Here is a 23,325-nt window from a genome sequence, read left to right on the forward strand (position 1 = left end):
TGAGGGAATTGTCCTTAATGAATTTTTTCTTTATAAGAGAGGAGAACAACTCACATGAAATGAGAAGTGTGTATTTTAGCATAAAGAACTTTACTGGCCAAAGAGAACAAGGGAGTATGAACAGGAGTCTGTTACCATTTTGCATTTGTCTTTGCTCAAATTATCTTCCAAACTTTAAATATATTATGTGAGTAACTCACATAAGTTAAACATATCAGCACAGATTTTTTTTTTATACCTTTTCAGTTTTAGATTTGATTTAACTAGTTTTGCCGGTTTGTTAGACCCTGAAGTGCATTTGAACATAGTTTACTGTGATTTATTTCATTATGGTAATAATGCACTTTCCAAGAAGGGTTTATATTATGGAGTGTATGCAAATAACCATCTGTTACCCAGACTTCTCCCTAAATAACCCATTATTATTCCTGTTACAGGTTTACATGATTTAGAACACCCTGATGTATCTTTAGCAGACGAATGGTAAGCCTTAAATAAAGCATGAAATTAGTGTCTGTTACCCTCCTTGGTTTCATATTGTTTGTGCTTGCAGAGCCCAATTCTTTATGTTCAAAGACAAAGAAAGATTGTGCTTGTACATATAACTTTTTACTGTTTTGACAACGTGTTCACAGGTCCTACTGCAACACTGACCTGCACCCTGAGCACCGGCAGATGACTCAGTTGGAAGCGATCAAACGCTACCTCACAGGGAAGGAGCCCCTGCTCCAATGCAAGTACTGGGTTAAATGTGGATTTGCAGGCTTTATCCGGCCAAAAACTGGCATACTTAACCTGCCACAAAATGCAAAGCTACTTAGTTCAACCAGTGAAGGAGCCCCTGCTCCAATGCAAGTACTGGGTTAAATGTGGATTTGCAGGCTTTATCCGGCCAAAAACTGGCATACTTAACCTGCCACAAAATGCAAAGCTACTTAGTTCAACCAGTGAAGGAGCCCCTGCTCCAATGCAAGTACTGGGTTAAATGTGGATTTGCAGGCTTTATCCGGCCAAAAACTGGCATACGTAACCTTCCACAAAATGCAAAGCCACTTAGTTCAACCATTGATAGGATTGCTTAGCTGATGTTGCAATTTCATGTGGTTTGGAGCTTTTCTCAGGGTATCAATAAAGATATTATTTATTAGAATTAATTATGTATCATTATTAGTAGTATTAATTATGATACAATTTTTTCACTTTTACATTAAGTTATGTGCCTGTGCCAAACATTCAAGTTTCTGTTCAGATGGTGTAGCTGTACTATGCAAAATTATCACCCCATCTGGTTTTATAAATTAAACAGGACTGATGGGAATCAATCCTTGGATCATGCCTCTAAAGAATATACCTGATATTTCATGAGTATTTTGGGGAGGATGCATAAGTAATTAGCATTTCTGAACTGCAAAGCAGAATAAAAAATTCAGATAGGTGCATATTCTGTACGTTTGCAGAAATGCAGAGCTTTTGTGACTCTTACTAGACCTACTTGTTGTAACCTTATGGCACATGCAGACATGAGAATTAGATGATATACACATGAATGAGTTACATGAAGTGGAGTATCATTGGGTTTTGACCTAAAATTACTAATGCAATGAAATTATATGTGAAAATCTGCATTGTGGTAAAATACGGTGTAATATTATGCAGTAAATGCTTTGTAGTGCAAAAAGTTTGAAAGCATGTCACAGATAAAATAAAATGTAAGAAAAACCTATTAAAATTTAAAAAAAGTCTTTATATGTTCATACATTTACTGATTTTATTGTTCTGCGGTAGGTGATAAAGAATTGATTCAGGAAGTTCTCTTTGATGCTGTTGTGAGTGCACCAATAGAAGCTTATTGGACCAGTCTAGCATTGAATAAATCAGAGTAAGTTATCTTTGTGTCCATCATTATTCATCAGTCATGGCTGTATTTTTATTTTTTGTATTTTTATTATTTATGTTAATGAACTGGTGGAATGTCTTACAAATCCTGATATCCATGAAAATATTACAGTAACTCTCTGATCATAAATGCCACAAAGTTTGAGTTCAATGTGAAGTGTTTATCTTGCAGAGTATGTCATGATTAGATGAAATTTCCACAGAAAAACTGGTGAAATTGTACCCTAATTGAAATTTATACTTCTGTGTATTTTTAACAAAGGGCACTTGGGTAATTTAATGCAAAATTTACCAAAATTATTGATGCAATTGCTTCTTTATCTCAGAATAAATTATATATAGAAAAACTTGCTCTGGAAAATAATTTCATTAATCCTTGATATGTTTATTTTCCAGAACTACTTGGGATCTAGGTTCCTGTTAGGAAGAGTCAGGAAATTAGCCAATCCTTTTCAGAGTTTATATCTTCTACTTTATTCATTTGTGCTATGATATACTAAGGTATTAAGTAACAAGGTTTTATCCATATTGGAGTAAACAGGTATTAAGCTTGGCAGTTTGCATGAAATACAGTGGTTGAAAAGCAATTTGGGAGATTATCCTGATTAGATTTTCCTCAATTTCAACCGTTTTCTAAAAGTTGAATGAAAAAATACTTTGCTGTACAGCATAAATAAAAGCAACATGAATAAATAAAAGCAACCTGATAAGATCTGGTTCATCAAAGAGCTATCCAGCCTTCTCTGGGAAGATAAAGATAAGAAATTGTTGCATGTTAATAAAATGTGGCCATTGAGAGGTGCAAGTGTCATCCTACACAATGAAATAACAGATCCAAAGCACAAGGACAGCTGTGGAATGATGCCAGGGGGAGATTTTTGAAGCCCTTTCGGATTCTGACTTTTCTTCATTCTGTCTCATGAATGAAACGAGAAAATGGCTCTGGACCCTGGTTTTGTGGTAATGGGACAGAAGTTCTTGCAGCGAGATAAAACCAGCTTGGTACCGATAACTGTGCACCAGAGGAGCTCAGTTTGAGCTGCCTGCCATGGCTTTTTCCCAAGTTATAGAGGCTAAAGCCTGTTCTGATGACAGCTAAGTTTAACTCTCAGCTGCGTGTTTTACAATGTTTGCTTACCTGAGCAATAGTCACAGCTATGACTTGAAGCATAAATATAGCACAGAAATGTTGAGAGGACTGGGACCTCCTGCCCATCTCAGAATCACTGTGTATCACTGGTTATTAAATAGTTGGTATGTAGCTATGCAACACCTTTTTAGTCTATTACTCCATGCATATAATCCTTTCCTACAAATCCTACAAAATTTATTCTGTTTGACTTTTTAGGGATTCTTAGTCTAAATAGCGTTTCTACATTGCACACTATTCAAAACCCAGATGACTATAACTTAAAAAACCAACATTTAAAAATAAACCAATAAATAAGGGAACTAGTCATAGCATAATCATAAAGATGTGTACACTTGTGCTTTCTGTGGCAGTGAAGCAGCTTTATCTATTTGCTGTCTGAAGCTTTGGCTCTGCTTGTGCTCTGCTGTGTTTCAGGAACTCTGACAAGGGGGTAGAAGTTGCCTTCCTTGGGACACGGACTGGGCTCTCTCGGATCAACCTGTTTGTGGGGCCAGAGCAGCTGACCAACCAGTGAGTAACAAACTGTGCCTGGCAGCCAGGGGAGAAAAGACAGGAAAAAATTAGTTTACTTGATGATGCCTTCACACAGAACAAGTTAGAAAGATATCCTAGGATCCCTTAAATTATTTCTTTGACTGGAACATTTAGAACAATGAACTATTTTACACATGCAGCCTATAAATCTGCTTTCCCTGTACACACACCTGCAGCCTCACATCTCTCTCCAGAGAAATTACAAATATGCTACACCTTTTACTACACCACCTGAAAACAAATACCTGTGGGCTATTTCAGGGATTTTGCATCATTTTTGTGGAAAATATTTTTGGTGTTGAAATAAAGCCAAGGGACAGAATTGGACTGGTATAAGAGCAATCAGGAGACCTCATCATACAACAGTTTCCCATTTTCCTTGGAGAACAAGGAATCTAGTGGAGGTGTTATGCATATAAAAGAAAATCTGTGTTTGCTATTTATGATAAACTAACATGATTCAGTATAAATTTCTGTGGGCTTATCTGGGGACAGATACTGTTGTACAAGTAGGTGACATCAACAGCACTACAATTTGTTACTGTCAGACAGAAAACCAGAACAATGGAGTGGACATTATACTTGAGCTTGACATAAATTTTCTCTGTCAACATTGCCTGAAATTCTTGAGGGATAAAGTATTTGGTTGTCGACTACCATCCCCTACATTGCATTTTGAACATGGGCTGTAAAATTACCTTTTTTAGGTAAAAAAGAGTGAATGCTAGTGGCAACAGACTAGCAGATCTCCAGTGCCTTTTCCACCTTGTGCAGCTCACTGTTCTTATATTGTGCTGAAAGAAAAAGGCTTTTTAGTCAAAGCATTTTTTTATTTATATAAATCAGTAAAAGCAATTTCAGTGGTACTTAGAGGTACTGGTTTTAGTGCTTTTTATGTCTTTATGTCTTTCTCAACAAAAGTTATTGTGTGTCACAAATAATTATCAGTAACTAGATTTAACTCTTTTGTTGAGCAAGTATTATTAGAAAAATTGTGCTAAACCATTTTCTTTTGCAAAAAGATTGCTGGTTTGTTTTTTTTTTTTTTTTTGTTTCTAGCCTTTTTCAAAGCTAGAAACCATTATGTGCTATGCAACAAACAACAATTGTTTTCTTTCTCTTTTTTTTTTTTTCTCAAGAGACTTCCTGACAGCTGAAGATAAGGAAAATATTTTTAATGCTGACCATTTTCCACTCTGGTACAGAAGAGCTGCTGAACAAATACCTGGGAGTTTTGTCTACTCAATCCCATTCAGCACAGGTGTGTAATTTTGTCATTCCTTGGATTCTGAACCATGCATGATGCTGAAAGGATCCCAAGAGTTTCTGTACAGAGTGGGTTTTGTAGCTGATCTCAAATATTGATCTGAAATAGGCATTGAAATTTGCAGCTACTTTGACCCAGGCGTGTTTCATGGGGCTGCAAGTGAAACCCCACATTGTGGTGTGACACTTTTCATTTAGTATTTGCACAGGTAGAATCACATTTTAACAAATATTTTAAGCAACACAAGTCCAACAGAGTCAATGTCCCCATTATTGAGAAGCCCTGCCAGTCGTCACCTTCACTGCCCCTTTTAGCAGGGGAGACAAAATCTGATGGCTCATTTCAGTGTTCTAAGCTTGTTTTTGGCATGCTGGGGAATTTAAAATGTCAGTGCCAGTATGTTCTCTGCATATGTGATGTTGCATGTTTTCTTTTCTGAACACTATATCCACATAGACTGTTATCTAAAACCAGGGGGGAAAAAACCTAAATTTCCTTATTTTGCAATAGATTGTTTCAATTTTTTCCTCCTCAACACACCCCACAGAAACTTCTAACAAGAGCAATGTGGTGACAGCCAGTACTGCTATTCAGCTTCTGGATGACAGGAAATCTCCAGTGGTTGCAGGTACAATTGCTGTATTTTTTACATGTAGTTAATTTTTTAAAATCAGTTAATGAGTTTCTCACTTTCTCTTTTGGGTTAGCACGTGTAGATATCAAATCTTTTAAGAGAGAGGAAGATGCAGTTGCACCTATAAAATATAATTGGATTTCTAAGTGTGGAGAGCATTTAATGCTTCCTTTCCCCAAGAACTTGATCCTTTATTAATTGAATCTCAAACCTCCCTATGAGCTATTGAGTTTGACTTTATGGAAATTACCATTATCTGTAAAGCATTTTTGGTAGAAAAAATTCTATATCATCATAAATCAGATTATTAAGATAAGGAAAAGGAAATATAAGAAAGGAATATCTGATGTGTAAATATTCCACCCAGGCTTCATGTTTGAAAATTCTGTGCTATAATAGGATTGTTTTATAACAGAATACAATGTGGTGAGTTTGTGTAGATTATCAGAGATGTGGTTTGTTCAGAGCATAGAAATTGAATAACAAAGCTCTACTGTCTGTCAGCCAAGAGTATAAGAGTACCTAAAGACTAAAAGGTGAAGTGTGGCAGCTACAGAATATAGATAAAACACACTGATTTCAAAACGAGAGTAAGTAATTTTGAAATGGTTGGATGTTCCTAACTCAAATTCTGATGCTTATCTCACCAGTTTTTTTCTACTTCCCAATGGTTACTGATCTTGAAGAAGGAAAGAATTTTGATAAACCTTATGATTTATTTTGCCGGAATCCAAGCTCTCTTATCTCAGGAAAAATTAGATACTTACTGCAAAAGCAAGAACCACCTAATTCTTTTCTTGTATTTAAAATACTATTAAAAATGCAGTGAATACAATACTGAAAGAACAAGAATGTGCCAGAAAAATGGGAAATCTCAAATACAGAATATTTCCTCAAACACAGAATATTTCCACTGACAAGAAAAGATTTTAGAAGGTTAATAGGAAAGCAGCTTTCTGACTCCAATCCACAAGATGCATTCTTCAGAAATTATTGAACTCCTCTATAACATTTCATGAAATCTTAATTTTGATTTCATACTCCTGTTAAAGCGTAAAATAGCATTTATAAACTAATGTCAGTGCAGTTACCTACAAAGTGCTGGAGATGTAATTGAGATTTTTCACTGTACAAGGAAGAAAGTTGACGTGTTATTTCTAGAATTCTCAGTTGTTTGGAGTTAGAAAAAGTTTCATCATGAAGTTTTCCATCATCTCTGAAATGTGCAGGGTTAGTAGATATCCTGATATTTATTCTTTTCTCACAATTATTTGCAATTTGGTTTTAACTTTGAGAAGGTATCACATGTTATTATCTCTAGTACACCATCAACAAGTTTTGGGGTTGTTTGTTTTTTAGTAATTGTAAAAGAGAAAAGCAGGTGTTCCTTGCATTCCCCCAATAATTCTGTTTATTATTGAATATTTAAAACTGCTTGGGGCCCATAATTTCTATCTAAAACAAACACAGGGTCTTGAAAGTTTTTTAGTGCCAAAGCATGGAGAAGATTTCCACGGTATCTGTAAAATCATAATGCCATGAAAGACAAGAGCAGAGTACCTTCACTCTGAAGCATATCAGTGGGTTTTTATTTCTAGTTCTGTAAACTTTATGTGCTAGATATTTTGTTTACAATACGAAGCATTTTTAAAAGTTTCTTTTGAATAATTTTTTCTTTCCCTCTTGTATTGCATGTTTTTAGGTGATTTTCTTTTTTGGGGGAATTCACTTTGGTCCATACAAACTTTGTTCTATGAAAGTATCGCTGACCCCGCTACAGCCTCTCAGAGACAAAGTGGGGCAGTATTCTTGTTCTCCTTAAGATCATGAATGTGACTTGTCTTTCCTACTTTCCCTCAGAAAACTTTCAAGAAAGTATCCAGCCTGTACTTCAGTTTTTAGGTATTATTAAAAAGCTGACAATATTCTGTGTTAAGCAAAATGGATTTGGAGGCAGAAACTGGAGCAGCGATAAATGGGAGAAGTTTGAAGTTTTTATTAGCTTGACTTGGGAGACTAAAGTAAGATTATGGGTAATGTTTTCAAATGCCTCCATTGGAGTTCAAATTTGGCCAAAACATCTCATTTTAATTTGTGTAAAGTAAGTATTCCTTATCCCCATTTGGTCTGAGTAGATTACAGTAAGCAGCAGGACGGGATACACATTTCATGTTAAATCACTCTGTTCCCTAGAGGGATTTGACTGAAAATTAAGCTGTGCCAGAATGTTGTTTATTGCAGATCACTACTACAGTTTAAATCTGGCAGAAAGAAACAAGAACATTGTCATAAAATGGAAAACTGAGTTATTCCTGCCCAGGAGAGGGGAAAAAAGGAACAAAACCAACACTTACTGCAAAATCCATAGACTGGGTTTTGGGTGGTTGTTTTTTTTATTATTATTATTTATTTTGGGGTTATTGGGTTTTTTGTTGTTGTTCATTTGTAGTGGGATTTTTTTTGTTGTTGTTGTTGTAGGGTTTTATGTTTTTTATTTGGAAACCCATCACTTATAACAAATTTCATATAAAAATCTAAGGCTTAATGCAAATAGCAAAGATTCAACTGCATAAAATAGGCAAAAAATTCTGAAATCAGTGAGTCTGGCAACTGTAACTACAGAGGACTTGAGTGTTGCTGCTGTTTCACCATCTGTACCTCCTAATACCAGTTCCCTGTCAGAATGCCTTTACTTCTTGGCAAAAAGCCCATGTAATTTTTTTCTAAAACCTCTCCTGCTTCTTGCAATTGAGATTGTGATTTTCTTTTTTTTTTACTTCAATGTATCCAAATTTCTATAGAAGGTGTGTTCATAAATCTTTAATATAAGTGTAGTAGCATCACATTTATTGCTGTGTACACAGAATTCAGTTTAGTTGCAGGAGGGAAGTGACAGTAGTACTGCAGACAGGGCTTTCTTTATATTTGAGCACATTTTTGTTCAAAATTTCTTTAGCTGAGTGTTTTATGTGGCCATGCCTTCTATATCAATATTACACTGAAATATTGAGCATCTTTAAACTGCCCCAGTTGCAAAGTGAAGAGTAAAAGATGGTGGATTTTTTTTCTTTTTCTTAACAACAACTAAAAATAGGAGAATGACTTCAGACCCCAGTCTTGAAATTTAGTGAGATTCCTGGAACAGTAGTGTTCCTCTGGGTGACAAAGCTGAAGCGAATACAGAATATCTGGATTTAGATAGTGATTTAGCTATTAAAATTGAGGCAAGCCAAGTTGGAACTGTGCTTTAGGATGCTCACATGAAGGGCAGTACATTTCTGCTAAATGTTGGTGGAATTCAGCATTCCAGTCTTGTCTGCTTTGAGTTATCCTGGTGAGTTGGATGTTGACTTTCAAGGGGCAAACACAGAGGCATCTGGATAGGTGCAGCATAGGATTTCTACATGCTGTGTATGTGTTTGTTTCCATTTTGCGGCAAGAGATGATGGTTTCATCAGTATGATTTTATTAAAAAACACTATTAAATGTACTCCCACCTTGAAAGTTCTGAAGAAGATACAGGGATGGAAGCAAGCAAACTAAAGTCATCATGGAGCAAAGCAGGGTCTAAAAGCCAAAAAATGGCTCTCTCTTGAGATTTTGAGTGTTGACAAAATATGTAAACCTTCAAAAATGCAATTCCCCATAGAGGCATTTCTGTTCAAAAGCTGCAGTAAAATATAGGACCTTAAGAGCCCCTCTTGTTGAAAGAGGCCATCACTGTTCACAGAAAGCATGAAAATTAGCTCCTTGGTACATTTAATAAAAGGCAACAGAACAGACATAATCTTCTTAAGGAAAAGAGGAAAATGTCTGATGAAAATTGTCAAGTCCTCTTAAGATTTCTTCATTGAACAAGCAGAACCTGGATTTCAGGCCTCATTGGAAAAGTCCATAGCAGGCTTAGTAAAAAGCTCTGGACACTGAGTCAGAAGAATGAAGGATTACACCATGCACAGGCAAAGTCTTTAGTCTCACAGTCACTGAAAATTTAGAATTTGAAGGAGATGAGGAGGAATAGTCCATTTTTCTTTAATACAAAGCTGCTTAGAAAAGCTGAAATTACAATTTTCCTGAATCTTTTTTTGCCCCATTTTGTGCAGAACAGTAAAATACATGAATTGTAGAGGCTGGAATTGATCTCTTAAGATCATCTAGTCCAATCTAGTGGACTAAATCTTGAGAGAATCTGAGCTAGAGCTGATTACCCAGAACTGTGTCCAGTCAGATCTTAAATGCTTCCCAGGTGGAGAGGCCGTGTCCTCTCTGGGTGTGTCATATTAGATGTAAATAGAGAGAAAAACAGGTGGAGTTTTATTTCTGTTCCCGCCAATTGTTGCAAATGTAGAATTGCAAGAAAGTTTTGTTTGTATGATACCTAAGTACAAGGAAGGAATATCTAAAGAAGTATTTTCTGCCTTTTTTTTTTTAATATGGTCAGTTTTTGGACTTCTATTTATCAAAGTTGAAATTAGAAAATAGAAAGCCCTAAATGAGCCCTTCTTGCACATGCCCTTCTGTGGCCTGTGAATTCAAATCAAGTAGCAGCTGAATTTATTTGTTTTAAAACGATAATAAGCTTTACCAGCACATCAGACCTGTAGTTTCTGAAAATGAGCAAGTCCACAGTGCTTTATGTCAGCTTAACTAAAATACTATAGTAAGAGAAGCTCACTGTAGCTGAATTATTGAGAAATGAAAGCATTCCATTTCTGTGAGGATGAAGGCATTTTACAGTCATTTTCTATTACAGAAGAGTGGTTTCTGGGGATCTGCATTTAAGCATTGCTATAGCTCTGACTCTACCCTTTATGAACCTGCATAAAAAAAGAAATTGCACTAATTTATATATATGTGTGTGTGTGTCTATATACATGTGAATTAATTTATGTTTAGTATATAATAAGCAATTCTTTCTATCAGGTGTAGGAGTGTTACTGAAACTGAGACAAAGGCAGTCAGTCCTCTTCTGTTCACTGACAGTGGGATTTTAAATGCTCTTACCAAAAATACTCATTATACAAACAAGAATGCTATGTTTTATTCTCCCAAAGAAACTGTTCCAAGTAATGCATGATCCAGTATTTAACTTTTCCAGTATTTAACTTTTCAAACTTAATCCTTTATTTTTATAACCAACCCATATACAAATTCAAGGATTTTTTCTCCAAACCCTGGTTAGAGAGAGATTTTTTTGCAAGTGACCTCATCCATCACTTTCTTTGTTCTCCCTTTTATATAACGTTAAAACTCAACTTTAGTTTAGCATTAAATTCACTTATTCCATGTTAAATATTCCTAGTCAAAATGCTAAAAGCCTCAGGTATTTTGAATGAATCAGCTTGAAGATTTAGCATCTCCTTCTAGGTTCATATCCGTAAGCTAAGCTAAGAAATAGTGTGGACTTCATTTAATCACTGATTTGTTAGAAATGGCACACAATTTTGAATTATTCTCTTCTGGCCAGAGGAAAGTGACCCTGGTGATCCTGCTGTTCAAGATAGTCAAACTGTGCCTTGAAATTAGGAAAGATCCAAAATCTCATATTACTTTTAAAATACAAATCAGTCATATTGAGGCTGGTCACACTTCAGGTGCTCATTCTTCCTGTTTAGATCAGACTCTACAGGACAGCAGTTTAAAAAGGAAATTTGTAAACATACCAGATTTTCAGTAACGAAGACTTCTGCTGATCCAGGCTCTAAGTATGGAAGATTCTTTTAAAAATTCATGGGGGAAAATATGCACCTTATTTCTGCAAATATGCACTTTTATGACACAAAACCTCTTTTTCACCCCCTTTTCCCTTTTTTTTTGTGTTAATATTTTTATCTATGTGACCTCAACACTTTATCCATGTTTTCTTTTTAAATTAATTTAAACTGGCTTTGCATGCACACCTCTCTTTTAACCAAGTGACTCTCAAGTACTTAATCAAAAGTAATTTGAACTATTGATATTTCTAGAAGTGACAGATGCTGTAAAAGTTCCATAAATACTGAAATCTGCTGATGTTACAGTAGTACATAGAGCAAATACATATGCTCTGTTCTTCTTGGACATCTTTCTCCTATTTTTTTTTTCCACATGTATTGCTTTCATATTATTTTTAAGAACATTCAGGCAAATGTCAATGCCATATACAGTCCTTAAAATTTATGATACCATCTATAAAATTGCATTTTAATATGGAGGCCTAGGGGAAAATGAATATGTCATCATAATGACACACCAAGCAAATTTTTGAGGCATTCTAAAATAGATGCTTTCCTTGTCAGGCAGGAGAGTGATTTACCTAACTTCTACTCCCCATTATAAGCCACAGAATATAATATTCAGCAGTAGCGTTTAGCAAATCCCTCAAAATGTTTTTCATGTTTTGGTGAAAACCACGACTTCGTGTTTTTCCAGAGTTTCTTGTTCATTTTGAATATTGTTTTTGTATCCATAAATCTAATATTGGTATACAGACTAATGTTTCCAGCTTTAGGAAAACTGAGACGTGTATTTGTACAGCCTAACATTAAGCAACTCACATGTTGGGATGAATTGCTTGGGGAAGATGGTTTGGAGGAGGAGTGTGGAGAGAGGTAAACTCCTCCACTGGATGCTTTAGAGCACGTGGTGAAGCCCTGTCCCTTTCTGTGGGCTGAACAGGGAAGCTGAAGTTAGTGACATTTCACATTTCAGACATTTGCATTCATTTGCATTTGTTCTCAGTTCATTTCCCCGCACAGAATCAGTGTGTGGAATGGTTTAATAGTGCTTCTGCTTTTTTGAGGCAGTTCTCTGCTGGTGTTAACTGGAGAATTTAACCTGTATTTATCTAATTCTTGGGCTTTTCTCAGCACTGCTTCTTGAAGAATGCAGGACTTCAACAGATGTATCCCAGTTAATATGTACAGTGAATGGCAGAGAGCATCTGCTCTTTGCTTCTGCACTTCTGCTTTGCTGTTGGGGTTTGTTGGTTGGTCAGTTGGCTTTCAGTTCTACATAATTTGTGGAGGAGGAAGATCCTTGTGATCTAACAGCAATCAGGTTCTAGGGTCATTTTCTGCTGCCAGCAAAAGAAATCCCTGATTGCAGATCAAGCAGAACAAGGGCAGCAGATGAGCTGTTGGATCCTTTGGATAATAACTTCAAATAATGCTGCACAAGGTTAAAGCTGCCATCATAAATATGAATACATTGCTATAATTTTAAGTATTGAGAACTGATTAATTTATCTTCCCCTCAGTGGACTATATTTCCAAACATTAACAGTGCTTTTTCTCATGCTTTTACCTTGAAATGAGGATGACAGCCTTTGCAAAAGAGTTGAGCACGTAGTGTCCATAGGCCTTAAACGTGAAGGGATCCCTTTGCAATCACTATGAGAGAGCAAAACCACAGCTTCCACTGAGAGAGGAGAGGTGTCAAGTTTGTATTTTTGGTTTGTTTATTGTGAGCTTCTGATTCCTCCACCTTCTCCCTTGCTGTGGTTTACTGTGGCTGCTGTTGCTGCCCGTTTTCCCCATGATCTGGGGAACATGCAGCCACATTTCAGGTTAGACAAACTCAGGATGTACCAAAACTCTGAAGATTGTGGTTGCTAATGCCACTTTTGACCAAATTAAAAGATCCAAGTTGTAAAAGTAGGCATCCCTCTTGGATGCTTGATCAACTCCTGTGTGTTCTTGTCTCCTGGACAAGGAGAAAAATTAGATTATTGTAATGGTTGTCATTTTCCTGTTAATTGTTAATCAGAGATAAGCTATGTGTAGTGTCACTAAATGTGCTACTTTGATATTCAAGAACAGAGATCCAGGTTTTGTTTGGACATTGTATTACTAGAGAATAATGAAGCTGAATTTTGATTGACTTTTTGCAAGCTCTCAATGGAAAGACAAATATGGCAAGCAATTATGCCTCAGTTTAAACTTTGTGTCTTTCAATATAGATGCTATTAGTCATTTTCTGTAAAGAACATGGATGTATTATAGTCTTCAATTTTTGTTCTAAAATGAAATTTTAGAACATTTTTCTGCAAACAAAGCAATATAATGAGCCTTTATATGAAAGGCAGGAATGCAAGAATATGTGTGTTTTCCCTGCCTTTGAAAATGCCTTGCAGAGTAGCATGTCCTGATATTTTGTTGACTTTGGGGAAAAGTGTTTTTCACAGAGATTAGAAAAAATACTGTGCTTACTATAATACTCTCATGAGATTGCTGGAAGGACAACAAAGCTTTCTCAGGATCCTTTATCTGAAAAATAAATCTGTGCAGACAAATAATTTCAGTGGCAGATGTCCATTGCTAAGCTTTATAAATTAAGGGCAGTTCTGTGTGAGGATTCTCTATATTCAGTCTTCCACTTGTTGTAGTCAATCATTTTTATCAACAACAAATTATGGCTTCTATCTCTGTTTATCAATAGATGAAAATTCTATTTCCTCTACTGAAAAATAAATATTTTACTTTTATTAAATAACTGAATCAGTACTTCTCTCTGTTCATTATCTGCTATTACCTTATCATTAGAAATTACTGGATTTCTTAATTACAAACGCTTTTACCATGGTAACTACAATATACAGGCTTATTAACATTAAATGAAAAAATTCCCTGTGATTTTTTTCCTGTTTGTTTGTTTGTTTGTTTTTGTTGGGAGGTGGGTTTTTTTGGTTTTTCCTTTGGGAAACAGCATTTTAGAAAGCATGGAATCAGATTTTGCATTGATTGGCTAGCTCTGTTCCCACAGCAGAGGGAACTAATGGAAATACTTAATTCTTTGCTTTCTGGCAGAAGTCCCTATCAATTTACAGCCTTGTGTGTGCATGAAAATCCCCAAAGCATCTTCAATGTGACTCAGAATGAGTTTCTTTAAATGTTGTTGTGCCTTTCATTGACTCTCCCTCATTTTCTTTTTTCCTTTTCTTCCTTTTTCTTTTTTTTTTAATATATGAATGATGATACAATGAGGAAAGTCTGAAAGGTTTTTGGTGCTAGGTCTGTTTTTTTAAGGACTAGGAAAATGTTCTGGGTTATTCCTGACTAGGAAATTTCAAGTCAATTCTTGCTTTTCTTTTGCTTGAAAATATCAGAAGTGTGAAATGATTTGTGATGGAAGCTGTGCTGCTGTGTCTGAGCCTGTTAGAAACATTGAGGGTGAAATCTCTCTGGAGTTGGAAGTTTATTAGCTTTCATCTCAGGATCTACACTTTGAGTACAACTGTGCTCATTTTAGGTTGTCACTGTGGAAAAACAGTGATTTGGCATGGCCCCAAACTCATTTTTGGGCCAATGGGCAATAACATCCAATCCTGTCTTATTTCTGTCTTCTGTATCTGAAAAACTGTGTTTTGCTTTGCAAAATGCTGTGGCAGTAAATGGATAAAAGAGTAAAAAAATGTAGATTTACATATTTAAATGACTTAGTTCTGAAAGTAGATTAGATGATTCGTTAAGCTTTACCAAATATTTACAAGAAAAAAAGTAAACATCAAGAGATCAGATTAAAGAGCCTTAATACAAATATTCTACATATTAGGATATTGTAAAAAATATAAATATTCTAAAAATGTTGTGCTGATGATGTCTCAGCTGAAGCAATGTTCCCAGTCTAGGGTACCATATTTTAAACAAAATGTAAAAGAACTGAAAAGGCTCCAGGGAATGCAGGAAGAGAAAAAATTTTGGAGAATGTAGTCTTGCAGGAAAAATTTGAAACAGCTTGGTTTATTTAGTTCAGGACAGAGAAGAATGAACACAGCCTAATAATGATATGAAGTACTTAGCAGTTAAAAAAAAAGGAAAGAAAAGACAGACAGTAATTGATTGTTTTCAATATCTGCTAGATTTAGATTAAGACTGAGATACTTAATTTTCTCTAGACATGAAAGTAACGCAGATGTAGGAATGAGCTCTAATATTTAGGTTGCAATTATTACAAAGTAGATAAGAGCAAGGGTTACATGACTCCTGCCACAGAGCCCATTACTCAGTCGAGGCTGTTACTGGGACAGCTACAGAGCTTGGTCTCAGAATCTCTCTGTTGGAAGGAGAGGGCAGATCTCCAAATGCCACGACAACTTCCCCTTTCCCTTATTGCAGATTGTTCCATGGCCTTTTTCCTCCATACTATAAAAAAATGCTGATTTCTGCACTGGCTCCCTGGACAGCTCTTTATCCCTGTCACTGAGGACAGTTAGGGGATGCATGAGATGTCTGTCACAAATAGCCTAAAATGTATTTTATCCATTCTTGGAAAAGGTGAATGGAGTTCCTGATCTCTCTTGATTGACTTAAAATAATTTCAAAGAACCATTAAAATAACTACCTCTGCACTGACAAAATATTTGTGGAATTCTAACCTTATGATATTCAAATAGTTTTGGCTCTGATTTCCTCTGATGGCGAAAGAGCTCTGCAGAGAGCAAGGATGGAGCCTTGAGTGAATCCAGCTGAATGTTCCCTCTGAGAGGGAGGACGTGTAAACATGCAGCTACATTATCCTCCTGCTGAAGGGCAGCACTGTGGTGGGAGCTGCATCTGCAGCATGGCATTTGCAAAATGGAGCACTTGTGTGAGGATTTGGGAACAAATGCCTTCAGAAAAGTCTGTAGCAAGCTTGTAAGCCAGCAGGATAACAGGCAGTGTCTTCAGGTATGCTCTGTGTACTCTTTTTGGGGCTTGTATCCAAAGCACTGTAGCATTTCTTCCTTCAGCATTTTCTCAGCTCCCTTCTTTCTTCCCTACTAAGTAATTAAAAAATTATATGTAATAGTTAACAAGGTGCTTCCTATTTTCTAAGTTAGGAAATGAAGATAATGCTTATTTGCTGCTTTCTGGGGCAAACTGGAAAGTTGAAAACACATTTTTGGAAATGCTTTTAACACATTTATGTTATCAATGGCAGTGCACAGAGTAGCTAGTTTGAAAATGCTTGTCAGTTGTATACATCTTGAATTGAATAGTAATTTGTACTCTCAAAGGTAGTACAAATGTAACTAATTGAACTAAGATAGATGGCTATTTTCTGTTTTTCTTTGCAGAACATCACTCCTGTCAGCCACTGACTGTATGTGTATCATAGGTCATGTTTTGGTATAATACTGCATCAAGAGTTAGTAAAGGATAGTGAAATACTTTAATCTCACTGTATCAAGGTTTCATGATCTCAAACACTCAGCCCTAAACAGTGGCTTTGGAATATATACACACAAAGTAAACACATTCTGTTGTTCTATATAAAGTCTTAGTGGATATTCCAAACAATATATATACTTGCATTTTTAAAAAGTATATTAAAAAAAATAGAATATAACCCCAGTAATTAGTACTAAAACAATGCTATTGAGATTCCAGGCTTTTCAACTGCAGTGAGAGCTTTATTTTCAAGAAGCCATTGACAGAGGCACCTCAAGCCATGGAGCTCTCGAATGGCTCCTTTTCCTCAGGCGTCCCGTGCTGCCTGACGGGGTCCAGCTGCTCCTTGTGGTACCTGGCCGTGATGGCGGCGTAGGCACAGCCATAGACGGCGGCTGCCAGCATCATCAGGCACACCACGCCGCACACCACGCCCGTGATCACCACGGTGGCGATGGCGTGCCGCAGGCTGACGGGCCTGGGCCGGACCTTGGGCTCGCAGCCGCCGCGGCCGCCGTCGCCCGGCTCGCCGTGAGGGCTGTGCTTGGGCCAGCCCCGCTGCTCCGAGCCGGGCCACTGATGGCTGCTGGCCGACGGCACCGGGGCTGCCCTCAGAGCACAGGCCCCAAAGAGCTCGTAGGGAACCTTCAGGAGGTCCTTCCCCTTCCGAACGCCTGGCGCTGAGCAGACAATGCCGTCACTGATTCCTCCTGAAACAACAAAACAATGGTCTCGGTATTTGGTTATCGAATCAGGACGACCCTCTCCTCCCTGCAAGATGAGGAGGAATTCATTTCTATATCATGAATCTATCTTATCAAAAGGCTAATTAATTACTTTATTATACTATATTATTCTATGTTACATTACACTATGTTACAGTGCATCTAAACTGAATCTGCCAAGCACTCAGCTCTGCACACAATTGCACAGAATCTCGTGACTGTCGGCCAACAGTCCCGACACACACATTTGGCCCTGATAGAAAAACAAAACATCAAGGAAACAAAATGCCATCACTTTGGGTAAACCGTCTCCATAGTGCATTCTACTTCAGCACAAACACAGGCACAGCAAATGATAAGAATTGGTTTTCCTTTCTCTGAGGTTCAGAGCATGTGAATCCCAGAAATATTCTTGGGAAGAATTGTGCCTTGCTTTTCTCTGTGAAGAGAAATGTGGCTACATTTCACAGCTGCTGAATCACTTTAATGTAAAATTAATGTAAACATGAGGTAAATTTACCATCAGTTTCAACTTCCTGCTTTAAAGATTGATGTATGTTTTAAAGATGTATGTATGTTTTGTTCAATTAGGTCAGTGGTGAGATTATTATGCTGCAAAACTCACATAAGAGAGCATTTTCAAAAAGCAGGTCATCAGGAATTAGGTTATCTGCATTTTTATGGATGTACGTGTAAAAAAACCCGTGGTGGTAGAAAAATAAGAACTGTCATAGATAAACAAAGTATTGTTAACTGCAAAGTCATTTTGTTCAACTTCTGACCACTGCTAATTTTTATGGTGTGAAAGGAAAACATGGTATTTAAAAAATATTTCCCACTTGATTGAAATATTGCATGAAATTGTCATTGTTCTGACATCATATGTTAACTGTAACAGGGCAAAGAGAAAGTTCATTAAGTTGTATGTACCCATGAGGGATTTTTTGAAGCAAGGCTTGTGGTAAGAGAATATACACAAGTATAAAGGAGTTTAATCAATCTATTACCCTGCTCAAATGCTAAATTTCATGATTGCTGAGAGCCAACTTCCCCAAGGAGGTTGTTAGTACAATGGGGAGAGAATTAGGAATCCACAGTCCTGGTAAATCACGTGCTTGTTCCTCACTGTGTAGAAGAGAATACACCAAACGTAGCCCAGTCAGGGCACAGGGCTTTAGGGGTGTGGTGTGTCAAGGAGTCCACAAGGCCAAAATCAATGTTGACATATTTTTTAAAAATTAACTAATCAAATCAACTGAATTTTCTTTCTCTTCTCTAGCCAAAATAATTCACCTTTCAGCTAAAGCCAGGCACAGAAATTTTCATCCTGAAAAGACTTTGAGAAAGTAGTGAATACAGATGGAGCCAAACTGAAATCTGGAGACTACTCCACAAATAATGTTGATATTCCAGGACAGATTTGAGCATAGCAGGTCTCTTGGTCTTTAATGGTGAAACCTGAAGCATGGTTCCAGACATCTTCAATGTGTTAGATTGAATATGGATGAAGATAAACCTCCAAATCCTTCAACTCTTATCCTTTTGTGGTTTTAAGTAACTGAATATGTGTGCTTGGCACAGAACCCTGGTGTTCCGGAGTTCCTCTTGAACTGAAGCATTCTCTATAATTTCCTGTGAGTATTCATGAAATGTCAATTGCCCAGGATGGATTTAGCTAAAAAATACTCAAATATTCTGGACTTACATTGCTTTGTTATGACAGACAAGAAATATCTGCAGAGCCCCTGTGAAGTTTCATCCCATGTGTGTCATATAAGTAGTGGGAAACATTATTGTGTAATGTAACTAATTTTTCTTCATGTGATTCAGACAAGTAATTTTAGAGAAATACAAACACAGAAGAGAACATAACACTTGGGCTTCCCTTAAAGCTTGTTGCTAAAATTAATTTGTATGTTCCATGTCACTTCATTTACTTAATCTCTACAGTGTTCAGAAAGATGGAAGGACATCACTGAATTTCTAGACAACATTATTTTTGGAAATCAATGATAATATTTATGCTGCTGGCAGAGTAATTAAGATAATCTGATGCGTTTATGTTGGATAATTTCATTCTTCTGCACAGAGAAGGCAATCCCTGCTGAATTTCCAGCATAATAGACTAAAGCCCTGTGATAAAGTAATATTTTATCTATTCAAAATATGAAGATTTTATTGCTGAGAGAAATTTGCCTTTTGTCTTTTCGAAAAATTACTTCACTGGAAAACCTCTGCAGTAGTAATTGTGTCCCTGCATGGCCAGGATGGGTTTCCAGCTGGCCTGCAGAGCTCTGATCCCTGCAAAAGGCAGTCCCTCAGTCTCAGGCCACAGGGGCCACCTCCACAGCTCCTGTGCTGCAACAAGCTCCACACCACTCTGGTACAGAGACAGGCAGTCGCTACTTTGGTCACATGCAAGCATCAAAGCCTGATTTAGACAAAAAGAAAATTGTCCTGCTGTTCTGATTTCTCAGTCTGAACATACCTCCTGGGAGAAATAAATTAATTTCTTCTTACACTTAATTCCTTTAGAATTAAATCATGTTATCTTTTTCACAGCATAACTCATGAATCTATTTAAAAGCAGGTGTGACCAATACTGCCACTACTATTTATAAACTTCACTTTTCCCTGTGTGATGCCATGGCACATTTCTGTTAGGAAATTGCCAATGAATTGAGTTCCTCTTCTGGTTTACAACAAATCAGGAAGTCATACTAGGTATTCGTAAAATATTAAAGAACTACTAAGTCAAAATTGATAGAAAAAGTAGAATCCTAGGTTCTCTAAAGTTTGCTCAGTACTGATATCTGTCTTGATGTTTGCCATCATGCAACAGGTAAAAAGCCTTAAAACAGTTTGGTTTCCAGCAAAAATATATTGGTAGAATTAAAACAAGTGTATGCGCACAAGTATACTTGTTTTATATTTAGAAATGTCTATATCTGAATTGACACACTACAGAACACACCTGTACCTGCTCTATGGGTGTGTGTGCATCCTTGCTCTTTCTCTGGGCATATACTAATACAAAGTCCCTCTCTGATTCTAGTTTGCATTCTGACCTATGCATGAGAATATAGCTAAGTGTGTTTATTTGAGAAAGTGACCTACAGTGTGGGGTAAATTTTTAAGCCATAGAAGTGAAGATCAGTTAGATTGTGCTCAAATGTTCTCATGTACACTCCATGTAATGAGAAAAATTCCTTACCTCTGTATAGAAAACTCTCCAGCCACAGTTTCATGCCAAAGATATTACAATTGCATTGCCAGGGATTATCTTTGAAGAGAACCACTTTCAGGTTTGGAAGTGACTCCAGCAGAATTCTTTCCATTTTCTGAAGTTTGTTATGCCTCACAGAGAGCAATGTTATATTCCCTGTGCTGTTTCCAAATGTCTCAGGCAATCGAATAATGCTGTTGGATGACAAGTCCAGTTCCTTTAGGTGTGGGAGGAAACTGAAAGTCTTGTTTTCTATATAGTGAATCAAATTTCTGGTTAGGTTTAAAACCTGTAGATACCTCAGTTTTTGGAAAGCACCAAGTGCCACACTTGAGATAGAATTATTAGACAAGTCCAAGATTTTGAGTAAGGGCGTTGCAGTGAATGCGTTTTGGTTGATTCTCCAGATACGGTTGTTCTGCAACTGTAGTATATGAATTTCAGGAGGTAAACGGGCAGGAATTTCAGTAAATCCTCTGTTCTTGCAGTCTGCAGTCTTTGAGGCTTTGTGGCAGAGGCATTTTTCAGGGCAGCTGTGAGCTGTGTGTGCCAACAAGGTGACACTCCAAATCAAAAGCCAGTTACCTGTATCACAAGTGAAAGAGGATGTAAAATTAGTTTAAAATGTTTGTCTTTAGGCAATACACAGGCCATAAACACAGCCAGAAGGTATACAGTCCCATAATAAACAATAATGTAGATACCACAGAGTGCATTTCTTTTACAATACATAAGTAAATTACAGATAATATTGAAATGCTTCTATAATGCAGAATGAAGATAATGCTACCATGATCTTAAAATGAAGTACTTCCCATAGTTTGTTCTTAAGTATAAATGGTTTTCAAGAGGATTTGCCATCAGCAGAGCAGTGATGTTTGAAGGGAATGTGACAGTTTCTTCTAAAATTATTACATTGAAATGTCTCTCTTTCTGTGTTAGGAACAACTTTAAGACATCTTGTGTCAGAAGAATTATAAGCAGAACTTCTATTTTTCATTGGTTTTACTAATATCACTGCCTGGATGAATTGAGTCAATGTACCATTAAAAGAATTACAAGCTTCAAAGACATAGCTATAAAAACTATTAGCAGTACTTTTTCAGCAATTCAGATTCTGTAAGTTTCTCCTTTAAAATATCCATTTATTCTTTTTGCTTTAATTCCCTTCTCTGAATGCCCCTGTACTTCCCACAGAGACAGGTTTCTACACTGTCACCAGACATTTGTCAATAAGCTTCTGAAAATATAAATTAGTTAAGAGGAGTACTTAGCAATATTCATATTTATAATTATCTGCTACTCCCTTATGTTCAGGAGGTTTTTAACTGAAAAAACAAATAAATTCCCTTTTATGTCTTGCTAATGATCTTAACTTTGAAAACAGGGTACTTAAAGCTATGCTTGTATGTATTTAATAAAACATTAAAAACACTCAGTATAGAATAATTAGATTTTCTTTGACTAAAGAAAGTTAGAATGATGAATCCTTTTCTAACATTGTTTTTGAGATGCTTCAAATAATTTTTATTATTTACTGTTTCAAAATGAAAACATTTTGGTTAGTTGCTACTTGAAACCTTTTAAAAATAAATTAATTGCTGTTTATTGACTTACAGAGATCAAATTTGAATTACTAACAGGGAATACCATATTGATGAAATAATGTATTATTATGGTAAGAAATATGGTAAATATATAAATGAAAGTTGTATTTTGAGACTAAAGTTTAAGGAACAAATTACTCATTAATTTTCTCTCAGAAATGAAATATTTATATTAAAATTAAACACAATCTTCTGCAATACTGAATTCTGCATCATAAAATTCACTTGACAGAATCCAGCATTCCTGCATGCAAGGTAAACAATACTTTCAGTTCATGACACTGTTCTGCCACAGATGGCTTCAGAAACACAGCTTCCAGTGTAGAGGTAAAATAAACTCTTGCTTGGCAAGGAAATGCTTTGCAAACAGAAAAATTGCATTATTAATCTGAATGCTTCAGGATCTCACCTTTCATTCTGCTCTGCTTGTTCTTCCCCTGGTGGAAGATTCAGTCCAGGTTTCTGATGAAGAACAGTGACAGACACTGCTCTGATTCCCACTTCAAATCTGTAATGTGCTCATCCAGTTTCCTTCCTTGAGGATGTTTTAGGTGGTGTCTGTGACTTGTCTAGAAGTGCAACTATTTCTACTCAATTACTCTATCAGCCTTTGGTTTTTTTCTTAATCACATTCTCCCCCCTCCCCCCTTTATGTTTCTCCCAGACTTATTCTGCCTCTTAATCAGACAACAAGCCATGCAAGCAGTGTCTGTCCAGCTCTGACTGAACAGCTGTAATGTACAAATAATGACCTGATAAGCTCACCTCTTCAGTTTGTTTAATCTCCATCAAAAGCAAAGCACAAAAAATAAAGCTGCCTTTTTAATATCCAGTATAGATTCTGAATTCTGGTGCGTTATTAGCCAGGCTGTGTCAATTTTTGCAAGATCTGAACATGGATTCTCATTATCCTGGGCTGTGACTGGAGGCAGTGGAGTGTATAATATCACTACAAATAGTCCTGTGGGTTGATGACATGGTTTTGACAGTGCCCTTGTTTGCTCTTTTAAGCTTACTCATCTGACATCCATTAGTTGTGCTGACAGGATTTTATGGCTTGGGAATGCAGGACCAGTGGCTCCTTCCATAAAAATGGCACACATCCTGGTGTAGTCACCATGAACATTGAACAAGTTAATTTATTTTCAAAGATA

At 36.6% G+C, this 23,325-nt stretch overlaps 2 protein-coding genes across 6 annotated transcripts in view; one reads left to right on the top strand and one right to left on the bottom strand.

Moving 5' to 3' along the window:
• The window catches only part of CACNA2D3 (calcium voltage-gated channel auxiliary subunit alpha2delta 3), a 388,669-nt gene that overhangs the window by 303,179 nt on the left and 62,165 nt on the right, over nucleotides 1-23,325 (top strand). For all 5 annotated transcript variants that reach the window (XR_004981053.2, XM_036390972.2, XM_036390973.2 and 2 more), the window contains 6 exons: nucleotides 438-483; nucleotides 636-733; nucleotides 1,786-1,879; nucleotides 3,464-3,559; nucleotides 4,723-4,844; nucleotides 5,398-5,478. Coding sequence is in view for 4 of the 5 variants with exons in the window: in XM_036390972.2 (XP_036246865.1) it covers nucleotides 438-483; nucleotides 636-733; nucleotides 1,786-1,879; nucleotides 3,464-3,559; nucleotides 4,723-4,844; nucleotides 5,398-5,478 (537 nt within the window). In the remaining variant the exon portion in view is untranslated. The remainder of the gene's footprint in view (nucleotides 1-437; nucleotides 484-635; nucleotides 734-1,785; nucleotides 1,880-3,463; nucleotides 3,560-4,722; nucleotides 4,845-5,397; nucleotides 5,479-23,325) is intronic.
• LRTM1 (leucine rich repeats and transmembrane domains 1) lies at nucleotides 16,887-22,587 on the bottom strand. The gene is made up of 3 exons (XM_036390845.1): nucleotides 22,581-22,587; nucleotides 20,553-21,149; nucleotides 16,887-17,323 (listed from the first exon to the last, which is right to left on the bottom strand). The coding sequence occupies exons 1-3, from the start codon at nucleotides 22,585-22,587 to the stop codon at nucleotides 16,887-16,889; spliced, it is 1,041 nt and encodes a 346-aa protein (XP_036246738.1).

The sequence above is a fragment of the Molothrus ater genome, chromosome 11 (genome assembly GCF_012460135.2).
Source record: "Molothrus ater isolate BHLD 08-10-18 breed brown headed cowbird chromosome 11, BPBGC_Mater_1.1, whole genome shotgun sequence".
NCBI classification, from domain to species: domain Eukaryota; kingdom Metazoa; phylum Chordata; class Aves; order Passeriformes; family Icteridae; genus Molothrus; species Molothrus ater.